The sequence below is a fragment of the Taurulus bubalis genome (assembly GCF_910589615.1).
Source record: "Taurulus bubalis genome assembly, chromosome: 21".
Taxonomy (NCBI): Eukaryota; Metazoa; Chordata; class Actinopteri; order Perciformes; family Cottidae; genus Taurulus; species Taurulus bubalis.
The window spans coordinates 10,829,166-10,853,681 of NC_136609.1; the positions used below are offsets into that span (position 1 = coordinate 10,829,166).

The 24,516-nt window shown below is 45.2% G+C and overlaps 1 protein-coding gene across 1 annotated transcript; it reads left to right on the forward strand.

Annotated features, from left to right (window-relative positions):
• The first annotated feature begins 17,293 nt into the window (after positions 1–17,293).
• Positions 17,294–23,122, forward strand: lancl1 (LanC antibiotic synthetase component C-like 1 (bacterial)). The gene is made up of 10 exons (XM_079236651.1): positions 17,294–17,346; positions 17,724–17,865; positions 18,003–18,120; positions 18,924–19,134; positions 19,865–20,012; positions 20,144–20,290; positions 20,768–20,950; positions 21,085–21,261; positions 21,997–22,069; positions 22,353–23,122. Exons 2-10 carry the CDS (start codon positions 17,779–17,781, stop codon positions 22,427–22,429), a joined length of 1,221 nt encoding a protein of 406 aa, XP_079092777.1. The 5' UTR covers positions 17,294–17,346; positions 17,724–17,778; the 3' UTR covers positions 22,430–23,122.
• Positions 23,123–24,516: the final 1,394 nt, after the last annotated feature.

Consider the following 24,516-nt stretch of genomic DNA (forward strand, 5'->3'; position numbering starts at 1 on the left):
TCACATCTTCATTCTTTTCTTGTCCTAAACAGGCTTCCATACCTCTGATGTTTGGTTCGTCATCCATGCAAAAAGATGACTGCAGTGTCTTATATTGACTTTTAGAAATGTTTCTTTTATATCAGGAATATTTATTAAAATCACAGTGTGGAGGCTTTGTGAAGCTAGACCCTTGTATAAATGACGTAATATCTCATAAATTAAATGTTATTTCTCAACATTTCCTTCCAAACATTTTCTTTCGTTTCTCATGTCACAAACAGACTTCCATACTTTTGATATTTTGGTACATCCTCCATGCAAAAAGAGGATTGCAGTGTCTCATATTGACATTTAGGAATGTTTCTTTTTTTATCAAGAATATTTATTCAAATCACAGTGTGAAGGCTTCGATTTTTAACCCGAATTAAAGATCATAACAGTATTTAAACACAAGCAGCTTTGTGTTGCACAACAACATTATATTTACTTGACACAATGGTCTCACCTCTTTTCCTTTTTATCACTGCTTGCCCTCCGCCGTCATTTACATCGCTGTAAAAGGTGGCTTCTGATAAGATCGTGAATACAGAGGGGATATCATGTGGAAACAAGATGGAGTCCAGATAGACTTAAAACATACAGATCTCTCCACGTCTCTGGTCGCCTTAGGAAATCCATTATGTGGATGATTACCTTCTGCTCATGAAACGAGCCACCGGCGGCAGTCAAAACGGACTCGCATTAGAATGCAGCTCAGAGCTCACGCAGTCTATTGGATCCTATCAGAAGGTGAATCTCTCAGCCAAATTGATCTGTTTCAACACACATCCCTAGATTACGCTCTATAATAGATTAGAGACTGTGTGTGTGTGTGGGGGTTCTCCTTTGTCAGCAGAATGGTGAGACACTGGAAACTTCACGATGCTCTAGTCTCACTGTTAGAATCATAAAAACTCATTTGGTTTTCAGGACAGAACGTACAATACGACACAGAGACTATATTGAATTCACTCATATTCAATATTTAAGAGGCCTTGTATTAATTGTCTTTGATCCGTCCGTTTAATCCAAGGATGTCAAATAAAATGGAAAAAGAACTAAATATAGTAAGGTATAAAGTTGCTTTTAAAGCGTTTAAGTGCAGTGTATCATTTAGAATATAAAATGATGACGTCACTCCAAGTCAGGGTTGCATTAGTGCGTTTCTCTTTTAAAATGCCAAGCAAATCTTCAGTTATCTTTAAAAAGCAGAGAAAACAAGTCGTGTAGCGTGATAATGTAAATATATAGACTGCACCCCGCTTCCTTCCATTTGTTCTCTTGCATAGTAAGAGCCGTATCTTTCTTCTTTTCTTTTCTTTTAATCATTTTTACCTTCCATCTACGTACATGCGCCATTAGCCAGCATCTTGCCGGCTCCTCTTCCTGGATTTTAAAGCCGTGGTTTACTGCCAGCGCGCTCGGTCGGCCTCGTGATTCACAGTGAAGTGATGAGGTGTACGGCTCGGACCCGGCCAACGAATCTATGGCTCTGAAAATGGATGTCCTATATTTGAGCCACTTGAAGGGTGCACTTGATTTAACCAGCCAGAAAACTTTAACTACCGTGAGTTATTCATGCTCCCGCCCTTATGTCAAGACACTTTTTCCACCGTCAAATTCCACTCGGTGTAAAATCGTGACTTCCCCTTGAGAAAGACGTTGAGCACCATCGACTTTTTCCTGACCCGCTTCCGTTTTATTTATTTTTTTCTCAAGCTGTCTTAATTTGCAGTCATTGCTTGTGAGCATGACTAATAATGTCTTTTACTTAACCGGGGAGGAGAGATAAGTAGAAGAGCATCAGAAATCAATGCAGGAGGATTAAGGAGGACCCTGAGGCTTCCAACTTCTCTACTCAGACTCCCGAAACCAACACACGCCCCTCCGCTGCACCCTGAAGACAGGGAGTGGGAACACCTTCAGGCTGCACCCTCACAAAGAACACAATAGTGCGATCGCTGTGCATAATAAGGCAATCTCTTTACAATTTGAGGGTTCACATTTCATCAACTCCAACTCGAGACCGCCTTCGCCCTGGAGCCGCCCGCTTTGATGCTTATTGGCTGTTTATGATTTAATTGGAATATTGTTTGGATTCTTATTATTTGCCGATCTCTCGCGGGGGAAAAAAGATGGCCGTGCTGTACGTCCCGCGGGAACACAGGTGGGACCTTTTTAAAAGCTGACATTTCAGTTTCAATTAATATATGCCCGCGTATCATCCGAGGACTTTGAAACTGTGCCGTCCTGGAGATGCTGAGGGGAATTATGGAAATGCAACCTCAGCAAGGAATTGACTGCCCTCAGCTAGGAAATTACACTGCGATGAAATAATTAAAAACCATGTCTGATTTAAATACATGCCTCTGCACTCTAAGATACCCCTCAAACCCCTCGGTGCGAGTCTGGAATATGCCGCCTCTACAGGTTTTGAAGTGACATCACCCCGCGGGCGTGAGCGCCTGCAGCAGCAATCATTGGACCCGCCTTTAAACGTGTAATAGTGAAGAAAGACGCAGATTTGAAGCGGGGCCTTGCTCTGCGTGTGTTTTGTGTGTGCAAAGAACAGTGTGGATTCAAGCAGAGAGAGGGGAAATAAAAAGAAAGATAAGCTATGAGGAGGAATAAAAGGAAAATGGTGTGTATATTTTTCACTCTGCTCCATCCATAAGTATTTATCTTGCTTGTCAGCATCTTCCACACACATCTGGCTGGTGTAGGTACACTGGCCTATTATGTGGCAGTGATGCGGCTCCGCCACTATCCCAGGCCTTGCTGACAAATGGCTAATGTATAGGGCCTTGTGCTCTCTGTGCTGGGATTCAATTAGGATGCCTAGACAGTAGGGTCTGCCTGCAATGGGACGGAGGAGTTAGAGCCCTGTCGGATGGGCCCAGTGGGGCGGCAAGCCTCCACTCTGTCTGCCTAATACTGGTGTCACAGCCGCAGGGAGGAGCACACCGCCTATAGCGCTCCCACTGACTCAACTGGCTCACTTTATTTGTTTATTTTGTCTCTTTTTCCTCGTACGGTTTTTATTTAAAAAGCCACAGGTTTCAGATTTATGGTCTTTTCCAGAATGTGATTCAAGTTCACTTTCTAGCCGAGACTTGATAGGCAAAAAATGAATAAAATAATGCTAATCTTTGATAGCGTGGTCTGTTTATAATTGAGTTAGAACCATACAGAAAATGAAAATATCAGCGACAGCACAATATGACATGGAGGCTTATTCTGTTGTGACGAAAAAGGTTGAGATGGGAAAATCTGCAAAAACAAGATGCCAAACAAGTGCCTCAGTAAAGCTGAGTCGTTTCCTCAAACAGCATGTGCACTGCAGCTTTCACCAAACATGAAACTAAATGCATTTGTTGGGGACTATTTCCAGCTGCGGGGTAGCACCCCTTTAGTGCACTTGTGAGCGTTTACCGCAGCAGGATGGTGTTTGTGGGATCGACTCAGGTGACTGTTCATGGTAATGAAGGAGCTTCTCAGCCAGGGCAACAGTCTTCGTATCCAGCGTGCATGAGTTTCCCGATTGCGCAACTTGACACTACAAACCATGTTGTTGGGCAGATGAAACCCGGCTCATGCCCTAAAATACACGCTCCAAAAGATGAGCGCCACTAAAGCAAATAGCAGTTCATTAAACTAGCTACTGTTCAATTAGATTGTCATTGTGGCCTACACTGTGTGGAGAGGCATTCAAGTTTAGTTTGAAGTTATTTTCAGATTTGTACAATATTTGACTGCGTAAAGAGTAGTTCCATGCTTTGAATTGCCATAAACGGGGTCCCGCTGAGGACAATTCCCGCTTGAATCTTGAATGATTTTCAGCCTGCAATTTGCCGTACTTCACGTGGAGAACACTTTCCGCTCCTATTTGCCACTTTCTGAATAGTCCTCTATCTCCTTTAACCTCCCTCCGATTGGTGCAGCTGCTGAAAGCCACTTCTTTATTTCTGCCAGCCGTCCTTCCCGCACGAGGCCGTGTCTGCGAGCCAAGCCAAACAACTTTCCCGACATGGAGGCCAGATTGGGAGTGTAATCAGGGATAGAACCTCGGAGGCACACGCCCGCTTCAAAACACTCGGCGTGAGCACAGACACGTAACCAGGGAGAGATATTCCTCGCGCCGTCCTTCGCCGCCCGACGCCGAGGCCTCAGCGGGACGGTGGCCTCGCCGGCCGTGACTCAACGTGAGGTAATCAGTCCTGTCTGGGCTGTGGGCGAGCAAGGGGACAGGGAGATGGGGGGTTCTCCCGCCATCAGCAGACCCAGCGGGAGAAGGGACAATCACCGACCCACGGGCCCCCGAGCCGGGCCCGCTAATCAGCCATTATCGAGTGCAATCACGGAGAGGGAGGCCCATCAAGACGAGAGAAACAAAAAGACACAGCAGTCGGACAGAAACACTTTTGGGGCGAAAGTAAAAAAGCAAAAAAAAACAATGAAAAGTTACTGAGTGAGCTGCAAGCTGGTAATTGGAATCAGCATGCGAGGGTTAATGTGTTTCTCAGCAGAGGACAGAAAGTTGAAAGTTACTTTACAATCGACACACAAAAAAGAACAACGCAGAATGTTCAATATTAGGTAAATTGGCAAAATGTAGTTAAAAAAAAAATCCATAATTAGAATAAAAGTGAACCAAACATACCAAATGTTAGTTTCTACTTTGGGATCCTTAACACAAGAGCTTGTTTTGTATTTCTAATTGTACCTGATTGCATTGCTCTTCACAGATGGATGCGCTCCACAGCGGTTTTGTTAAACGGTAACTGGCAAACGTACAATTACAAGTCCCATTACCATCCTCTTGAAGAGAACACGGACGCACAAAAGAGATGGACTCAATGCATGAAGCAAAATTACAGACAGTTGCTCGATGATTGTCACGGAAACACAATGAAGCCTGTAATAGTCTCGCAGGCGAGGTGGAGGTGTGGTGTTTCTATCTCGGGGGTCACTTTGAATCACACTTTAATTCAACAGAAGATGACAGCCATTGTCAACACGCTTTGTGTGGAGTTTAATCCCTGAAAGATAAAGTAATTTAGTGCACCGGCATGCTGATTTCCCCTCACTGTATGTGTGTCTCTGCTGTGTGTGTTTGTGTTACTGTGGGTTACATCTCTTTGCGTCTTTAAATATCAGCAATCACATTTAGGGGAAGATCAAAGCTGTTCAACTGCCTTCACCGACAAAATCGCACTCAAAGAGACACGCACCAACGAGGAAGAGACGCAATATAAGCTCAAGCAAACGTAAATTATGACAAAAAGACTACTAATACACCCAAAAACTATAAAAAGATGCAAAAAAGCTACAAGGGGACACAAAGAGAATTTAAAAAACTATGAAAAAGAGGCAAAACAGAAACAAAGAGACACAACACGACCAAAGAGAGACACAAAACAGCCACAAAGAGACACACAATTACCAAAGAGAGACACAAAACAGCCACAAAGAGACACAACATGACCAAAGAGAGACACAAAACAGCAACAAAGAGACACAACATGACCAAAGAGAGACACAAAACAGCAACAAAGAGACACAACATGACCAAAGAGAGACACAAAACAGCCACAAAGAGACACACAATTACCAAAGAGAGACACAAAACAGCAACAAAGAGACACAACATGACCAAAGAGAGACACAAAACAGCCACAAAGAGACACAACATGACCAAAGAGAGACACAAAACAGCAACAAAGAGACACAACATGACCAAAGAGAGACACAAAACAGCAACAAAGAGACACAACATGACCAAAGAGACACAAAACAGCCACAAAGAGACACAAAACAGCCACAAAGAGACACAACATGACCAAAGAGAGACACAAAACAGCAACAAAGAGACACAACATGACCAAAGAGATGCAAATCGATTACAAAAACCAGGAAGAGATGCGTAACGACTACAGAGACACACAGCAGCAACACACAGTAAGGATGCTAAACAGCTGCAAAGTGTGTGTGTTGCTCCGCTGCAGGAGAGGCGGTGGGCCCATTGTCTCATGGGTGGAAGATTTGTTTGTCCACACATTTATTGACACTTGAGGTTTTGTGCAAAATCGAGGCAATTCTAGTCTAGTCAAGTATTTCATTATCTTTCCCTCGTTCTGCTTCAGTTTTCTGCACGAAGTCAGGACTCAATAATCCTGACATGTAGTTGATCTGCAGTAAGAATTACTTTCTGAAAGCTTCTCCGTTTTGCCGCCCCCGTATTCGCCGCCTCTCTCAGATAAATTGATGGTTGACTCCATGCTATCCATGCTAACCCTCGGCTGACGAAAGGTCTGTGTTTTCCATTCTTTCAACTGTGGCTGCAACTGTTCCTGAACAACTTAAAGGGCAAATCCAAACACCTGTAGGCGTGAGCAGAAATTGAATTGAGAGAGCGTGAGCAGAGGAAGGCGGTTCCGTTGTGCTGGACTTTATCATTGAGCTCAGTGGAGCATCTGTGGCTTCCTCACATGAAAGATATATTTGAAAGAAGAAATAAAGTCTTTGAACGTTGGGGGAAAACGGACAGCAATGTGCTGAATTAGATAAACGGGGCCGGCGATAGCAGAGGGGTCAGCGACAGCAGATAAGACCTTTAGAAAGGATGTTTTGTGCGTCTGTCAATCTGTAGGTATTTCCCCTTGTGAGCTCTTTATCTGTTTGTGCGTTTGTTCCAGACTCCACATCCACCAGCAGGAATTCCTAATCTCAGGTTTAGTTTCCTGGCAAATATGTAGATCTTCAGTTAAGGGTGGACATATTTAAGAAACTGCGGTTTCACGGGCTGATTTAATTCCTGAGACATTATTTACTGGAACCCGGAAATGAAAGTGATTAGGAAGAGGAGAGATGAAGGATAACTGCTGAAAGCGAGTCCCCGCATGAGATCTGTGAGTTATGACAGGTGGGTCCTGCTGCGGTGTGCAATCTGGTGGAAAAACAATTGCTATCTGAATTTCTATCAGTCAAACTAAATGATGAATTGAATGACTTCGGCTCAGTCCATCCCGTCGTTATCCATTTCAGAAACCGCTTAGAAACTCTCTGCTGCAAAATGTCAGTATCCCGGAATAAAATGTCCTTTTGTTCAACTTTCCTGTGTATTTTTTTTTCGCACCTCAATATCATCTTGGAATAAGAACTCAGCCTCTTGTTTCCGGTGCTTTTGTTGTCACACATACGGCCTTGCCTCTCAGGGAAGTACATCTGTGGACAATGGCTCCGCCTGACAGCGGAGATAAGGCTCCTCCAGCTGCTTTTGTATCAGCGGGCATCACTTCCACCAGCACTTCACTGGCTGTGTTCTCACACGACGTCCAACCGCCTCCGTCCGGACAAAGACGTGAGGAGAGACGAGGCCGAGCGCCGCCTACCATCCCCTTGCCGGTTATGCACAATGTTCTTTGACTGGATGTGTTTAACCACATGATACCACACTTATCATAATTATAATATTTCAACCATCCCCAAGCAGTTCAGCATCACCTGCAGTGTATTCCCTGTATTCTTTACTTTTTTATCTCATGTCGTTTGCACCATGTGGCTCACTGATTAGCACGTTATATCTCGTTAGCCAAGTTCTTACAAAACTCTAATCGTAAAAAACTCATACAGCGACAAATCTGTACATTTTACACTTAGATTTTTTGTTCATATTAAACAAAATAGTGCGCTTCAGGGGTGCTGGTAGAGAAGGACAGGACCCCACCTCGTCCTCGCTCATTATTCATGAAGGGGTCAGGTTGGACACGAGCGCCGAGCAAGAGAGAGCAGAGAGGGAGGAACACGATGTGAATTGAAAGACAGACAGCGAATGCACCAAATGATATTCTGTTATAGGGAAACACAAGTTGTTATTGAATGTGACACCTTTTCTTTATACGTGCATTGCACTTCTCTACACTCAGTCTCTTACAGGACTTGAGATACATATCCTGTAAAAGCATTTTTGCAGTTTTGCTCTTTAATGCTGTTTAGCTTTGTGGGGAAAAACATCACATTTCACTGTTCTACCAAACTGTGATGCTTGTTATGCCACTTCCAGCTGAAGAAGGGAGCGCTCTCTCCATCCTCCGGCCTGCATGTCCCTCCACTGGCTTTGAAAACCGACTCTTCTCTCAAAAAGAAACTGGAACACACTTAAAAAACGAAACTTGGAATAACATGATTTACAATTTTCCAAACAACTGCTCCAATTAGCACCAGACCAGCGTGGCCATCTGCAGAGTCTGGTTTAAAAAACAACAACAACAACCATGGTGGCGCATTACAAAAAGCGGGGTCCCGGGCCTCCAAGCCGGAGGCTGGACGAGTAGCAGGGGTCCCTCCTCTCTGCAGGGGAGAACGATGAGGGCCAGCCTTATGATTCCCTCCACGTTCCTCTGATTCCCAGCCACTCGCAGATCAATAGCGGCCTTTGAGCAAAGCAGAGGCCCTATTGTGACTGCGTTTGCCAAGGCTAAGCTACGGTGGCCATTGGTGCGGCTAAACCATGACAGATTCACCCTGGCCTGCTTCTGCCATTAGTCAGTCACCACGGGTGAAAACACGGACCCGAGGTCCCCTAATGGGAATTTAATGCACTTCAATGTACCTGCAGCCAAATAAAAAGAAAACGGCTGCTGTTTTTCCCTCCACCGAGGATGACTCACAGTGGATATTAGATCTCCACAGTCGGCGAGCCCGACGTGTATCTAAGCAGAGTCTCTTTGTGTGCCGAGGCGGCTCCAAATTGGAATCGGGGCATTGAGTGCACTTGTGTGCCGCCGTTGGGTATATGGCTTAGCGGAGGGATCGTTTCTTTTACTGGGGAGGAGATGTGCGCTTACCACAGGGTGGTAGGAGGTAGGTGTGTGTGTGTGTGCGTGTGTGTGTGTGTGTGTGTGTGTGTGTGTGTGTGCTTATCTCTACCTTATGTGCGCTTGGGCATAAGCATGTCCTCTGTTGCTCAGGGTAAATGATCGTGGTTACATTTACATGTTAAAGTTGGAATGTGCAGCAGATGTATTTTCCCCATGAACTGCATTTACGGAAAATTCCATTTTTGAGCAATTCCAGCATGCAAACTCTTTCCACTGAAGCATTCAGCACATGAATTATGTAAATGCATGAATGCACCGTCCAATACAGCCCATAGTGTATCTACTGTGTAGCATTTGCTTTTATTTTCCAAATGAAGTGTTTTCTTTCTGCCTGGCTGAAGCCTTAATTGATTGAATTACCCGCTCAATTTGACTTTCCAAGCCAAACTTCCCTTGAAGAATCCTCGTTGCGAGCTGTGTATGTAAATGGTGCCTGTGTCCTGGTTCCAGCGCAGAGGCAAAAGTAAACACTGTTTGTGATGCTAAATGCTTTGCTGACTGGATCAGCCGAGAAAGTTTGTTTTTTTATCGCATTTCTTCCTACGAGACACCGGATGCAACAGGTCAGGAAAAGTCTCTCATTTTGTCGTAATGGCGCTTTCTCGGCACGCTAGTCTGCTATTAGCATCCTCTGCCTGTGACTTCAGCCGTGCAGTCAGCCAAAAACAAATCGCCGGGCGGCACACGGGCCGTGCTCTCCTCGTCACTGACTCTCCAGCTATGCAGAGGGCAGAGTGCTGGCGGCCTTAACCCCGTGAACCCTCCCTCGGACACACACACACACACACACACATACTCTGGGGTGTGGGGAGGGATGAGTATAAAACATGACAGTATCGACAGGTCCCGGGATGGCCGGGCCTCGTCTGCCCCTCCGAGCTGCCGGGATACATAATGACCCCGTGTACGCTTCTGTCCGATGTGTATCGAGCGCCTGCGACACATAAAGCTGTCGTGGCGCGATGAGGAATAACCGCTGTCGGCCCACATCTGCGCTTCAAAAGATTTAAGCGCCGGATGGAGGAGAGGGGATGCGGGGAGGGATGGAGCAGAGAGGAGAGGGGGCACGGGACAAAAGGGCAGTCCGCATGGCAGCGCAGCATGATTCATGCGCCTGCAACCGGACCCTGGGTTTATTTTTATTTGTTTTTTTAAATCCCACTTCTGTTACTTTGGCTTCGTCGCTGGTCTGCTGACTAATACCAAAAATAGTGATTCAAGCTCCAGGACCTTTCCTGTTCTCAACATCGGTGTCGGGTAGATCCCGGAGACACTCCTTTTCATCTGAGACTCTAGATACTATCGGTAGATCGATACATGCATTCATAGATTGATGGATGGAGGTTGTGTGACAGGTGGATGTCAGGTGGATGTCAGGTGGATGGATGATGCACAGATAAATGGGCGGATGGACGTTGATGGATGGATGGATGAAAGGAGTGATTGATGCTGATACGGACGTATACACAGTAAGATTACGCGAACACACAAATACAAACAAAATGCATTCAAATATATCACTTTTAAAGTTACGTCTAACATCTCCCTCCTTGCTTTGTCTCACAGAAGAAGCTCCGTGTGCCGTCACTGTGGCGGAACAGACAATCAAGTGACATCTCCAGAAAATTACAGGCAATTAACTTTAATAACAAGTGAACACGCCGCTGACAAATGTGTGTTTGACAAGTAATCTTATGGGAGAGGCGGCGCAACAATGACTGCTGCGCTCCAACGCTGTGAATCGTGTTCTCGGTCGAATCCTAAATGAGAAGCAGAGACACGTTCTTTATTCTGCAGTTATTGTGCATCAACTCTACAACCGCCTTCGATTCCTTCTTTCCAGGCTGATGAGCTGATGTGATTTGGAACGGTGAGTCTCGCCCAGCGGGGCCTTCTAACTCACAGAGGGGATTCGGGGAGTTGTGCCTGTTAACCGACGGTTAGCCTAAGTATCTGAGCGGGCTTCCCTGCGGCGAGCCACAAAAAACTTCAGCACCGCGGGGGGGAGGAGACGGGAGGAGACGGGAGGAGACGGGAGGAGACGGGAGGAGGCGGAGGCGATTGGAATCGTGTGCCTTCTCTCAATCGCGTCGTCAGACTTTTGAGACGAGGGACGTTTGAAACACAAACCTGAAATGTGAAACCATCGTGCAAAGCTACGCAGCTATACGGGTTTTAGGAGAACATGGGAGGGAATTTTACTCAAAGGTCAAAGGTCAAAGCCACTGGGACCTGCCAAAACACGTTTTAGGCCATTACTCAAGACTTGATTTGGTAATTCTGACAATTGCCCCGGACATGGATGTGAGCTGCAACTCTTTACTGGTAATAGTTGTAGTTGTATTCTATTTCCAAACGGGAGACTCAAAAAAACGAAGGAAAAGCAGATTTTAAAAGTTTTTACACGGCCTTGTTAGTCGCTCCGTCGTCTCTTCTCACTTCAGAAGCTAAGTCGTTCAAGGCTAATTCAGGGCTGCTAGTTGCTGGGGATACCAGACCCATACTTTTTTCTTCTTCCTGTAAATGATGTTTATTGAGTTAGGAATGATCACCTTTGTGGAGACGCCTCAGCTTGTTCCTCACCGATTTGATTTGGTACCGTTTTTTATCTTTCCAGCTCTAAGCTCGGGTCAGCGGGTCGACTTCAAACCAGGTTTGTGGCGCCGCTCCTCCACTGCTCCGTAACCTCCTTCCCCTTCTTGTTTTTCCCGTGGACAATTTATCCTCCACATCTCTGCGTGATGTCTAGAATTCACCTCTCTCTTTTTTCACCTCCAGCGGCTTCATGACCCGGCCTTGTGTGTGTTTGTGTGTGTGTGTGTGTGTGTGTGTGTGTGTGTGACTGTTGTTCGGAGCAGAGGGAGTCCTCCGGACAGAACAGAATCTTAATTTCTTCTATCCCTGCCTCCCTCTACGCCGGAGATCTTTCCTGGGGGTGCTGAGTGGGCGAGGAAGAGAAGGATGGAGGACGGGTGGAGTGCCGATGGTGGTGGGTAAGTTGGGTGTTGGGGAGGCGGGGTTCAGAGCGGTGCCTGGTTTTAATGAGGAGCCTGTTTGTTAAATCCACTCAGGGAGGCTGTGCAAGTGTTTAGCATTTGCTCTCTAATTAGGAAAGCTAAACAGTCCCTATTGCTGAGGATCAACCATTAGGGAGGAGAGGAGGCACTGTGCACGGGGTGCAGATCTCTGGGCCCAAACACCGGAGGAAGGAAGGGGATGGGAAAAGAAAGAAACAATCTAGTACAGAGTTATTGTCATCGCAAAACAATAGGCTCACTTTTTTTTTTTTTTTTGCAAGACAGGAATCGATTCAAACAGTCATAGCGACGATAAAGAAACCAATCAAACAGCGTGTCAGCAGGTAGGACATACAGCATGTGAGGGGAACTCATCAAGCATGGCCAAGTCATTGCAAGGGGTCCACCTAGTGGTCTTGAGCAGAATTGCAGCACAACGTCCCTCGTCTGAAGAGGAGCTGAAACTGCGAAGGTGTTGGCCGTTTCATCACCATCATCATCATCATATGCAATTTGCAAAACGGCGTGGTCGCAACCGCCGGCTACTGTGTGTGTGTGTGTGTGTGTGTGTGTGTGTGTGTGTGTGTGTGTGTGTGTGGGAGGAAAACATGTTTGAAACAACACCATTCCTCCACAGCGCCTCCCTGATCACCTCCTCTCACGCAGACCGCCGTTAAAGTGCAAGAAGAGACGAGCGCTTTCAAGATTAAGACCCTGATCAAATTTTTATAACTCAATTTCGGGGAGAAAGGGATTGCCGTGAGAGGACATGGGCAGGATGTAAAAGAGTGTGTGTGTGTGTGTGTGTGTGTGTGTGTGTGTGTGTGTGTGTGTGTGTGTGTGTGTGTGTGTGTGTGCGTTCATGTTTTCAAACAGTTGCATCGATCGAATGAAGCCAAAAGCTGATCATCCCGTTTAGTGATTGGTTTTTTAGCGTTGCCAACAATTGCTGCTGTATGGTGATGTTTTATAAATCTGCTCTTTTCAAACATGTGCAAGTGTCAAACTATCGGCCTGTGTTTGCGAGATACGATGCAATGTAATGACTACATACCGCTTATTGAGCTTGGAAATAGTTTGGGTCCTGGTACTGGATATTATCTGGAGCGTTCAACCATCATTACCTCACGGCCTCCATCACCTCATGCATGTCTCATGAGAACAACCATTCTCTCCATGACAACTGAGGAAACTCCCTCTGCTGTTAATTAGACCTAGACTTAGACCAAAAGAATAACATGTATGATTTTTTTAAATGGGCATAGTTCCCCTTTAATATCTTTCATATGTGCACCGTGTAAATCTGAATAGAATAATAATACAAAAAAGAAGATTAGTTGATTGCATTGGTTGAAAGGAACTGATGCTGGCTGATGTGTACTGTAATTTTTCTGATATATAATGATGCAATAAACACCCTTTAATAAAGTGCATGTTACAGTACATAAAGGCGAGTGCTTTATCCCATATAACGACCGTGCCGGCTGTTTCATCCTTGCAGTCTATTCAGATGTGCATTTACAGGCTTCTCCTCTGCGTCTATAGAGCTTCTAAATGGGATCAGATTACAGGCGCATTTCTGCGAGCACCGCTCCGTGTTTGCTTGTCATGTTCTGGATGAGCCGACAAGGTTTTGGTGTAACTCGTTCACACTTCTCATGTCTCCTTCCCGTGATAGCAATATCACAGCGAGGACAGCACCCTCCTCTCCCTCCTCTCCCTCTTCTGCGTTACCTCTGCTCATCCTCTCCATCTCTGCCCTCCTTGTTTCAGTCTTATCTCCGTCTCCTTCTGCTGAGTCTCGAATGCTTCAGGTTGCATCAACATGTCTGTCCCTCTCCCAGACAGTTGACTGTATGGCGACTCCAGACTGCGAGTATTTTTAGCGCCGTCACAGATGGGGGCCGTGGCAGCACGTCAGAGACCAGAATGTTCTTTATCTCAGCTGTCACTTTTTCCCCGGGACCAAAATGGATCTCGTCCACTCGGGAGTGGAGTGAAGGTGGGGATGTCTCCCACTCGTCAAAACGAGGGTTTTAATTGTGTCTTTTCCCGTGGCTGAATAACTGTTGAGGGTGCAAACGGACGGTGGCGAACGGAGAGGCTCACAGTTGCTGTGTCAGCTGCTCTGTGGGAGCTGTGTCCAAACCGATGATCAAGCTGAGGTGAAATTGCAGGCCGTTGCCGGAAAAAGAGATTTATCTCAAAAGCCAGCTCCCAGAAAGGAGCGAGCACAGCAGATATCAGTACATATTACCAGGCTAATCATCTTTTTTTTCTCTCACATACCACATTTTGTAGCCGGAAGAAGACCCAGTTTGCAGATATCCAATGATGATATGTGCAGAAATAGCATCCAGTGCTGATCCTGTGCTGTGACCGACCCAGGCTTTAGCCACGGCCTAAAGCAGGTCTGTGCACCTCTGCGTTCAAGCTACCCGCAGGTGAAACACGTACCATGCACAGCTAGGGAGTATCCATTTGATTCCTGCAAACAAAGTGTTGGACAGCAGAGACCAGGAGGAGTTTTGTTTTACTTTTCCCTGCAGCGGGAGTGGAAGAGTAGAAGAGTAGAAGAGTAGAAGAGTAGAAGAGTAGAAGAGTAGAAGAGTAGGCTGCAGGCTACGACTGCGGGGGTCAAGTGGTCGGCTTTGTGCATCGCAGTTTGGAGTCTGCAGAGACAAACCGGATGTCCACGTGAATAGCAAGGAGGGCTGGGAGGAAGATGGGAGGGGATGCTGACAGAGAGGAGGGAGATGGTATTCAGCAGGTGTGTGGGAAGTTTTCTTTTGTTATATCTCGACAAAACGTGTTTCCATGGCTCTAGTTCAGAAGTTCAAGGATTTTAAAGGATGTTGGCATTAGTCCATATTTTCTCATCAGCGCATCTCATGAAAAGACAAGAAAAACAACAATGCATTTCTCCATCTCTCCTTCTCTCAAGCCCAGTGGTCCCGAAGACTTTTCAAAAGGACACACAGCAATATTGTGTCTGTTTTTAAGGGCAATTAAGAGACACAAAATGAAGTGAAAACGTACGATTTGACAGCGATCTGGACGATGTCGTGTGACCGTGGAGGAACAAATGATGATCAGCGTTTCTTTGATTTTTTTTTTAATATATTTTTTCTCCATGAAACTGGTTTTCCCAGCGACGCAGTGGGAAGGAGGTTCGGGTCAATAATGTGTCTTTCAACAAGAAGCTGAAGGTCTCCTTCTGAAATCGTGTTGCATTCTCAGCCTCATTTCCATTCCCCGACCCTCAAGGCAAGGCAGAACGGTCCCGAGGTGTGCGGTCTGAGCAAAGGCTCTGTACTCTGTAGCCGCGGGACTGGCCTTCACCTGCAGCGCAGTCGATTGATATGGAAATGACGGCTAAGTTCTTCTAACTGAAGGGAAATAATGGAGCAGAGACAAAAATTTGGAGAGAGGTAAACAAAAGAGTGACATTGATGACTGGCGCTTTGGACAATGTCATTGTCAGCTTCATTTGCACTTTCAAAGACAAGGTCACACAAGTCATTAACATGGGCAGCAGAAACATCCTCCATATAGATTTGCATAATATCAAGATGAGTGTCCAAGGTTTAAAAAACTTGGAGTCGACAAAAATATTATTCTCAAAAAAAAAAAATGTTTTTAAAAGGTTATGAAATGTAAAATAAATAATTTAAGACTTAGACGATGAATATTGTTTCTCACGCTTACATCCAGTGAGTCATGGAGGATTAATGCCTGCACTCTTGTGGGAACCTATTGAAGTGAGACGTAGTAAAGTTTAATTAGGACTGTGTTTTGATGATTTTTACTCTGGAGCAGAAAGCCGTCTAAAACAGAGAGAATCAGGATGAAGAAGGGGAAGCGATTGAGTCTCTCTCTCTCTCTCTCTCTCCCTCTCTCTCTCTCTCTCTCTCTCTCTCTCTCTCTCTCTCTCGTCGTCTTCCCTCCCCTGAGCCTTCACAGGCCCGAGCGTTCACAGGGGAGATTACCCGGCTGGTGCAGCTTCCATCTCTGCAATAAGCCAGAATGTGGAACACCAGCGGTCAGTCAATAGCGGCCCCGTGTTCGCCATGACTACCGCAATTATCGTCGCCATCCACAGGAATGACCTGTTGTTCGGGCCTCGCTGAGGACCAAGAGCATATTGGTGGCACATGACGTTTCCATGGCGCCAGCGTGCGTAAACCGTGTTCCACCCATCGGATCATGGATTTCGGCTTGTGTACTTGTTTGGAAGTCCTTAGCATGGCATTAGTTGTCTTAGAGCCGGAGTCCACACATCAGGGACTGGAACACAGATGTATTAAGATATGCAAGTAAAAAAAAAAAAGCAGGTTGCATTCATCCATCAGAGGAGACGTAGGAAATGCAGTTCTCCGTTTCGGCCAAAAGGCTCAACTGTGTTAAGAGCATGAATCCAATGTCTCCAACTTTTGGAAACATTCATGTTTAGGGGCTAATGTCTGAGATTAGACACCTGTGTGATAAAGTCGTTCAGAGCATCGAGGGAAACATTGTGCACTGACGCCTGCTCTGTTTGCACACAACACCTGCATGAAAAGCATCCCCAAATAGACATGGGCTCAGATCCCCTTTTGATTAGGGTTTGATTAAAGGGGGGTCACTCCAGCCCAACCTTTGATCAGAGTAATCTTTTTCATATCCGTCTCCGACTCTGTTATTATTCTATTAATTTGCATGATGGAAACACAATTTATCAGCACTTGAACAAATTTAATTAGAGGGAGGTTCCAGGAAGGCCTTTGTACTTTTCCTTCAAGCTTATCCTGCAAAATACAGTTTTACATTCAAAATATATAAATAAACTGATAAAAGCATGCTATTGTTAGTGATAAATACCCAACAGTGAATGGAGTAGTCAGACCATATGAGCAGAGTGTTATGCTTTTACAATGTTTTTATTAAACACGTTCCCTCATTTCACTGGGGAATATTGGTCTTCTTTCTATATTTCCATAGTTATGGACAATTTTCCCATCCAATTAATTTACATTTTATTACCGGTGTGCTTCCAAGAGAGTGAGATGACTCTTTTCAAGCAGTAAACACAGATCTAATGCAGCGATATCTTTCTAATTGTATAGCGTTAATCAGGATGAGAGCCCCAAATAAAAAGCTCCGGGGTCACATTTTTAAACGTCTCCTCATTTATTATTAATTCTTAGCACCTTTCTGTCTGGTGGGGACGGTTGTTGTATTTATATATTTATTTTTCTTCTATTTTTTTCACCATTACCAAAGCCATTCATCCATGTTTCTTTCTCCAGGGCTCCCCCTGAAATGGTAGTAAGGTAGTAATACCGCCGCGGCGGCAGGGGGCAGCAGCGCGCAGCCCAACGCCACTTATCGCCCTCAGGAAAATATAACGACGAGGAAGATTTAGCATCAACAGTGCGAGACTAGCAGAGGTAACGTTTCCCCCCATCATTGTTTGCCTTGTACAGCTCCATCTTAAACCTTTGACTTTCAATAGCGTTGCCTTATTTCACGTGTGTTCCGTGTCGTGCGCCGCTATCGAGACCCGAGGTTCCCAGGCGGTCGCTCACCGTTAGCGTTAGCGGTTTAGCTCGGCGAACCAGCAGCTGCAGCGAGCTAAGCTGTCATTATTTTATGCGTATGTGGGTGTTTGTGCGCTGCAGAAGAGGCTTACTGCGTTATGCGGCCCCGTAATCTGTTCATAACAATCCGCTAGCTCCCTGTTCTTTAACGCCTCGCGCTCATTGCGCGCCTTCTGCCCCGCTGCGCCTCACGTTGCCTCATCTTTTTTTTTTTTTTTTTTTTGCAGATTTTTTTTTCTGGCCCAGTTATTTAGCGGTGCGGCCAGTGACAAAGCTTTGAAAATGGACACAAGAGCCTGGAGGAATCCGTATCACGACTATGACGGCAACCCCGCGTCCACACAGGCGCTGTTTGACTGCCAGGGGAAGGTAACACCACTATATAAATATAATATATAAATATATCTAAATAAATAAATATATATATATAATGTATGGGTTTGCACGTGCTCCGTGCACAGTGACCCTCATCATTGAACGCGGCTCTGCTCCCCCACACCCCGCAGCTCACAGCAGAGTTCGCCCAGCGGCTGAGCAGCAAGATCAGCGAGCTGCTGGCTGTCATGGAGAACGGGCTGAAGTCTGCTGACCCGAGAGATTGCACCACCTACACCGGCTGGGCAGGTGATGGCACCGTTACACGCGAACGTGCAAGACGTGACATCATACGGGTGTGCTCACGTGACTGACAAAAGGAGGTCACGCGGGATTTGTGATGCTCGTTGCTGAATTTTTTTTTTTTTTTTTTGTGTGCCTTTTTTTTAAATTTACTATCATTTATTGTTTTGACGCTTACATTTTTCTTTACATTTGATTATTTATTGAATTTACAAATTTAGCGTTGTATTATATTAGATATTCTTTTAGTAGTCCCGCAGTGGGTACATTTGCAGGATTACAGCAGCAAACAAGAGACATAGTAAAACATAACAACTAGTAATATATAAATGGTGAAAACAGTAAAAAAAAAAAAACTACAATACTGAATTGGACAGAATAAATATAACTATTATAAACATGTATTAATATTGCACAGGTTGAAGTGTTTGAAGCATTATGAGATAAGTCAGTGATGCATTTGAAACGCTGTCCCCGTCAAGTTAAAAGTATTATTCATCCCGTTTTGTTGTTTTTTTTTCTTTACAGTATTTAGTTTATAATTATAGATTATCAATAAATCAAGAAAATATTAAGATTTACAAACTGGAACCAGAGAGATTTGCGTTTAAAATTAATGTTTTGATTAATCCACACTTTAAATACTCATATTTTTGTTTAATTTATCAATCGACTCATTATTTCAGCTACATTTTGATATAAAAAAAAAAAAAAATTACAATATTAGGTCAAGTTTAAAACGGGAAACCTTTCTGGTTTGCTTTCAAAGTTTGCAGCAACAGCGTGTGTAAGTATCTTTCCGTCCACAGGCATCGCTCTGCTCTACTTGCACCTCCACAACGTGTTCAGGGACGACTCCTTGCTTCAGAGAGCTCTGGAATACGTCAACCGCAGCCTGAAGTGTTTGACCCGACGTCATGACGTCACCTTCCTGTGCGGGGACGCAGGGCCCCTCGCTGTAGCTGCAGTGGTCTACCATCGCCTGCAGAGGGTGCAAGAGACTGATGAGTGCATCAACAGGTCAGTGGAGAATAGCTCACAAGCTCTTAGGTTGACATGTCACATATCATTTCATACTTTGTTAAATTCTCACCTCTTATGTTCCATATTACAGGCTACGGATTAATTGATCCGGTTCAAACTTCAAGGTTTTATGTAGATTCCTGTGTTTTCTTTGCTGCGAAAAAAAATACGCTGCAAAGAGCTTTGTAGCTTGAATTACATCAAATGTGCTGGTAATGTACTCCAAGTACTTATATTCAGTTTATGTAGTTTGCAAAGCTATTATTCTCATTTTATAGGTTGTTGCTGTTGATTCGGATAAATATGAACATTTATAGCGACACAATTTTACCTCAAATTGGATAAATATAAAATAATGTAATCAAGGTTAAATATTAAACATATAATGCAACATAATGTTTGTTGCACCCGAACAATAGTTCTTGTTTCCCTCTCACGTGAAGCTGCGACGGTGTTTGAGAACATGCTGCTTAAACTAAATGCTTGTGATTGGCCAGCCTGTTTTATCTGTGACCACTTTGATTGGACGAACCGGAGCATTACTCCGATCACAATGGGTGAATATCGCTCCTGATGCTGTTAAATTATCTGCCAAAAGGTAGGATGGTTTTATTCTCACATGCACACAGTTCTGGGTCATCATGGATAGTTCATTGGTGCTACAGTGGGTTGTGACTTGAGGTCACCCGGGTTCACGAACACTCCGTGTCCTTTGCTACTCTCCCAGACTGCTGCAGTTTCACCAGAACGTGGTGAAAGGTGCAGGCGGGCTGCCTGATGAGCTGCTCTATGGCCGGATGGGTTTCCTCTACGCCCTCGTCTTCGTCAACCAGCAGCTGGGGCAGGACAGGATCCCACTACAGTACATCCAGCAGGTAAGCAAGAACGTGCTCCGTGTTAGAAGGAGTTTCTGTATCCAGGACAGGCTGACGGATCCAATGCATGGCTGCCCCGCCAGCTATTTAGATTTTTGCTAATTTTCTTTCCTTCTCTTTTTCCTCCTCAGATCAGCGAGTCTGCGCTGGTGTCAGGCGAGCACCTCAGCAGGAAGTTCAGGGTCCAGAACCACAGCCCTCTGATGTACGAGTGGTACCAGGAGCAGTACGTCGGCGCCGCCCACGGCCTGGCTGGCATCTACTACTACCTCATGCAGGTAAACGGGCCTCCTGGGTCCAGTGGAGATAGTTTAGACCCCATCGTTGTTTCTCTATATTTGTAGTAGTAGTTTTTTACTTCTACACGGCTGGATTCATCTTGTAAGGAGCTGCATGTTGCTTAATATATATACAAATAAGAAATACACACACTTAGTCACTTCCAATTAACAAATGAGCCATCCACAAAATTGATGGCTAACAATTTCCAATTGTTGAATCTACTGAACGTCATAAATGCCATCCCAGGTTGCCAGAGCCCAGGATTACATTTTTAAAATCAAAAGTGAAAGATATTCTACAAATGTTATAAAAGAAGCAAATTATCACTTTGAGAAGCCGAAACCGATACATCTTGACACTTTTGCTCGATTAATCACCACATTTTTGTTGATCAACGGATTAAAAAGACTTAAAGACTAAAGTGAACCCGGTGTGATTCCTCTCCCTCAACGCCTCTGATCTCTCCCTCACAGCCCGGCTTCGTCTGCGTGGAGGAGTACGTCCACAGGCTGGTGAAGCCCAGCGTCGACCACGTCTGCCGCCTCAAGTTCCCCACGGGGAACTACCCTCCCTGCATCGGGGACGACCGCGACCTGCTGGTGCACTGGTGCCACGGCTCCCCGGGGGTCGTGTACATGCTCCTGCAGGCATACAGGGTAAAGACATGCATCGTGTTTTATTAAGCCTTTTGCGTCGTCCGGTTGTTTGGAGACTAAGAAGACAGTCATGTGGCCATCTTGTGGTGACGTTTAGGCAGTTATTTAGTTCTTTCTTCTCTCCCTTGTCCCAGGCCTTCGGAGTACCCCAGTACCTGGAAGACGCCCTGCAGTGCGGAGAGGTGGTGTGGCACTGCGGCCTGCTGAAGAAGGGCTACGGCCTGTGTCACGGTGCGGCGGGTAACGCCTACACCTTCCTGGCCCTCTACCGGCTAACGCAGGACCCCAAGCACCTTTACAGAGCCTGCATGGTGAGGGCGCCGTCCCGTGGTCCGTATGCATCGGAGTGATCGCACAACTGCAAATGTTAACCGCTAACGGAAGCGGGATCCAAAAACAATTGAAATACAGAACAATTGATTTCTCGGTAAAGTAAAATACACGGATCGGATAATATTCTAGTGATTTTGAAATGCTTCTGGACCGGTTCACTGATGCCATAACCAGTAGAAGAGGTACTTTTTGTATTTGTGTTTGGAGGATTTATAGATATTGTGTCTTTCTCTGACTTTGATGCAATATGTGGAAGTAAACTTAGCTCAAAGCTTCCCATCATAGCGCAGTTGGCCCCTCGCCAGCTTTCAAATCAAAAATGACTCCTGCGACGGGAAGGGGGGCATATGAGAGGCAGGCCCCTTTATGTTTATTGACAATAGGTTGGTATCTGTCGGTGCGAGTCGGCATCAAAGCGCTGGGGCGGCTGCTAGCGAGCGCTCTCTGGATGCACTCCAGGTGGCACGAGTCCCACGTGTACTATCATTAATATGAATCTGTGCGTAGATGGAAATAGACTCTTCAGATGTCTCGCCGAGGCTCCGCTGCAGCCGACCGGCATTGTGGCCGCGATCTGATACCTCCACGCCGGCGCTGGGGTCTCGCAGCTTTTGCGTTGTTGACATGGCTGGGGGACCGTTCAGCTGCAGCATTATTCTGATAGAATGTTGTTGTGACACCGCCTCTCTCTTTGTCTCCGTCTGTCTCTCCAGTTTGCAGACTGGTGCATGAACTACGGCAAACATGGATGCCGAACACCCGACACTCCCTTCTCACTTTTTGAAGGTAATATTTTGATGATGTGCCACACACACACACACACACACACACACACACACACACAGCCTGCTATCATGATGCCTTGTCGAGCTGATTTAGATCGAATGAAAGAAAGAGAAACTTTTAGCTGGTTATGAAAAGGTCTCGATGTAAAACTGACACGACCATCAGTGAGTCTACTCCTGGCCTGTCCCTGCATATACATATTCTTTTTTTAATATGGCCATAGCATCGTTCTGTGTCTCTGTTACTGAAGCTGCCAACTCACCGCGTCACTTCCTGTTTGCAGGCATGGCGGGCACCATCTACTTCTTGGCTGACATCTTGCAGCCAATGAAAGCGAGGTTCCCGGCCTTTGAGGTCTAAAGGTTTTCCCACAGGTAGTCCTCCCCGCCCCTCCCTCCCCACCCCACCCCACTCCACACTGTGGGAAAATATAACAAGGAGAAGACCCACACTTTTGCTCTCTGTCACACTCATGCATGAAAGCATCACATTCACAACAATCGACATTGTGCCATGTTTTTTCCTGCTCTACTTTACCGGGAACTTTACATGTTATTAACGGGATAAATCCTATACTCGCATCTCAACTACATAATTGTCTCAAAGATATGTCAAAGGTGAGAGCTTGGCTCGGTTTTTCGTTCCTCTTTTGTGTATAAAATAATTAAATTCTGTGGCTGTTGCTCAGATTGTGATTTCTTTTGAGGGTTTCAGCAAAAAGGAAGGAAACTAGTTTTCCGGCTGTCAAAAAAACCATTAATAAAACAACAAAACATAACAAAATATTGTGTTTAAAACTAAATGGTGTTCAGCTAACACTCAGCAACTGTATATTTGCTAATCTGTAAGCTTGATATGTTAAAGACGGAAATGGATGCTTTGGTTTCTTTTTTGGTTTTCTTTTTCAGAGTCAACAGCAAAGCTAGTAACAACGCACTAAATATAATACAGTCCAAGCTGTGCCATGTGTTATGGGATTAACCCCGGAGTGTAAACTGTTGCCTGTCCTTTGCACTGTCTGAGCAATAAACCATGTGTCTTTTTACAGCTGTCGCTCTCGTGCATTTTACTACTTCTTGCTTTTGTTTTGGTGGGCGGTTGTGCAGCGAGGGGGAACGACCACACGGGGGCAGCGGCGAGTCTGCAACAAATTAGGGTTCGACCTCCAACAGGTCAATGTAGGCTCTAATAACGCTCATGGTGGGATCTGCTCTGGCTTATTTGGAAAAGAGTTAAACCCTGAAAGGCCCACGCATGCGACTTCTCTCTCGCTCTAAACAGACGTAAGGCGTCTTATGTCGCCAAAGAATCCACGTGCTGCAGCCGGTCGGGTCTCTTTTCCAAATAGAGCTCACGTCAGCCCCCTTGCCCGTGCTTTCTGTGTGTCCTGGCGCCAGCCGGGGTCCCGTGAGGGCTAAAGAGGAGGGTCGCCTCTGCGGAGGGCAAAGGGGGCGTGGTTTCTGTACCGGGGAGTCTGGAGAAGCGTTGGTTTTTCGTAGGAGAAACCGAGCACCTCCAGCAGGAATTGAGAGTTAAAAATAGAGCTCATCTGTCCGGGGGCGCGGTGTCCTGTACGTGACGGGCCTCCGACTCCTCCCCCTCCGGTTCTTTAGTTCTTTAGCTGCAGGACTTCATCGACGTGTTCGTGAATTACCGGCTCCTTCGTCTCAGCTGTGTCTTTAAAAACGGACGAAGGAAGCCGGACATTCACGTTAATAATGGTTTGACTGTCTCATAATTCATGTGTTAGTGCTGCTTGTTTTAATGAGCTTATTAATAAAACTTCATATATATAGTAGGCCTGTGTGTGTGTGAACTGGGGCACACGCTGCATTTAACCTCCAATGCAGTGACAATTCATGAGTCAGCATATGAATCGAGTTAATTCAAATAAATGCCCCGTTTTGTGATTAAAATCTGGTTTCAAATAATCTGAAAATATGGAGAGAGGTGGTCACATTTATGACGACAAAGCTGAGCAGAAACTGAATGCCGTTTTTGAACAAACTAGATTTTCTAACGGGAGGAAGATGGGCCTTTATTTATGATTTGAAGAATCCATATTCAAGAATGAACTTTCTTGTCAGCGTGAATAGAGTAAGAAAGAAAGTTCTTCAGTTCGTTCTACAACTAGATGGCAGGAACCTTTTATGTGGTCCCGTCAGAGTAAGTATGACAATTTTATTTATTTATTAAATATTTTCTCAATTTTGTTTGTATGGAGGAGTAGTAGGGCTTTATGGGGGGAAGTTTTCAAATGTGTTTAGAATTTTCAGAATAAAGTGTCATCATTAGTGCCGGGCATGCGACTAAATAAATCAGGAGGATCATTTTTGTATTTAATTTGTCTAAATTCTAAATCTTTCTCAGAATAAATCAAACGCATATACATGCAAATTCTTTGACTTTATATTGGTAATTTCGACTTAATTCTCAAAATGCAAATA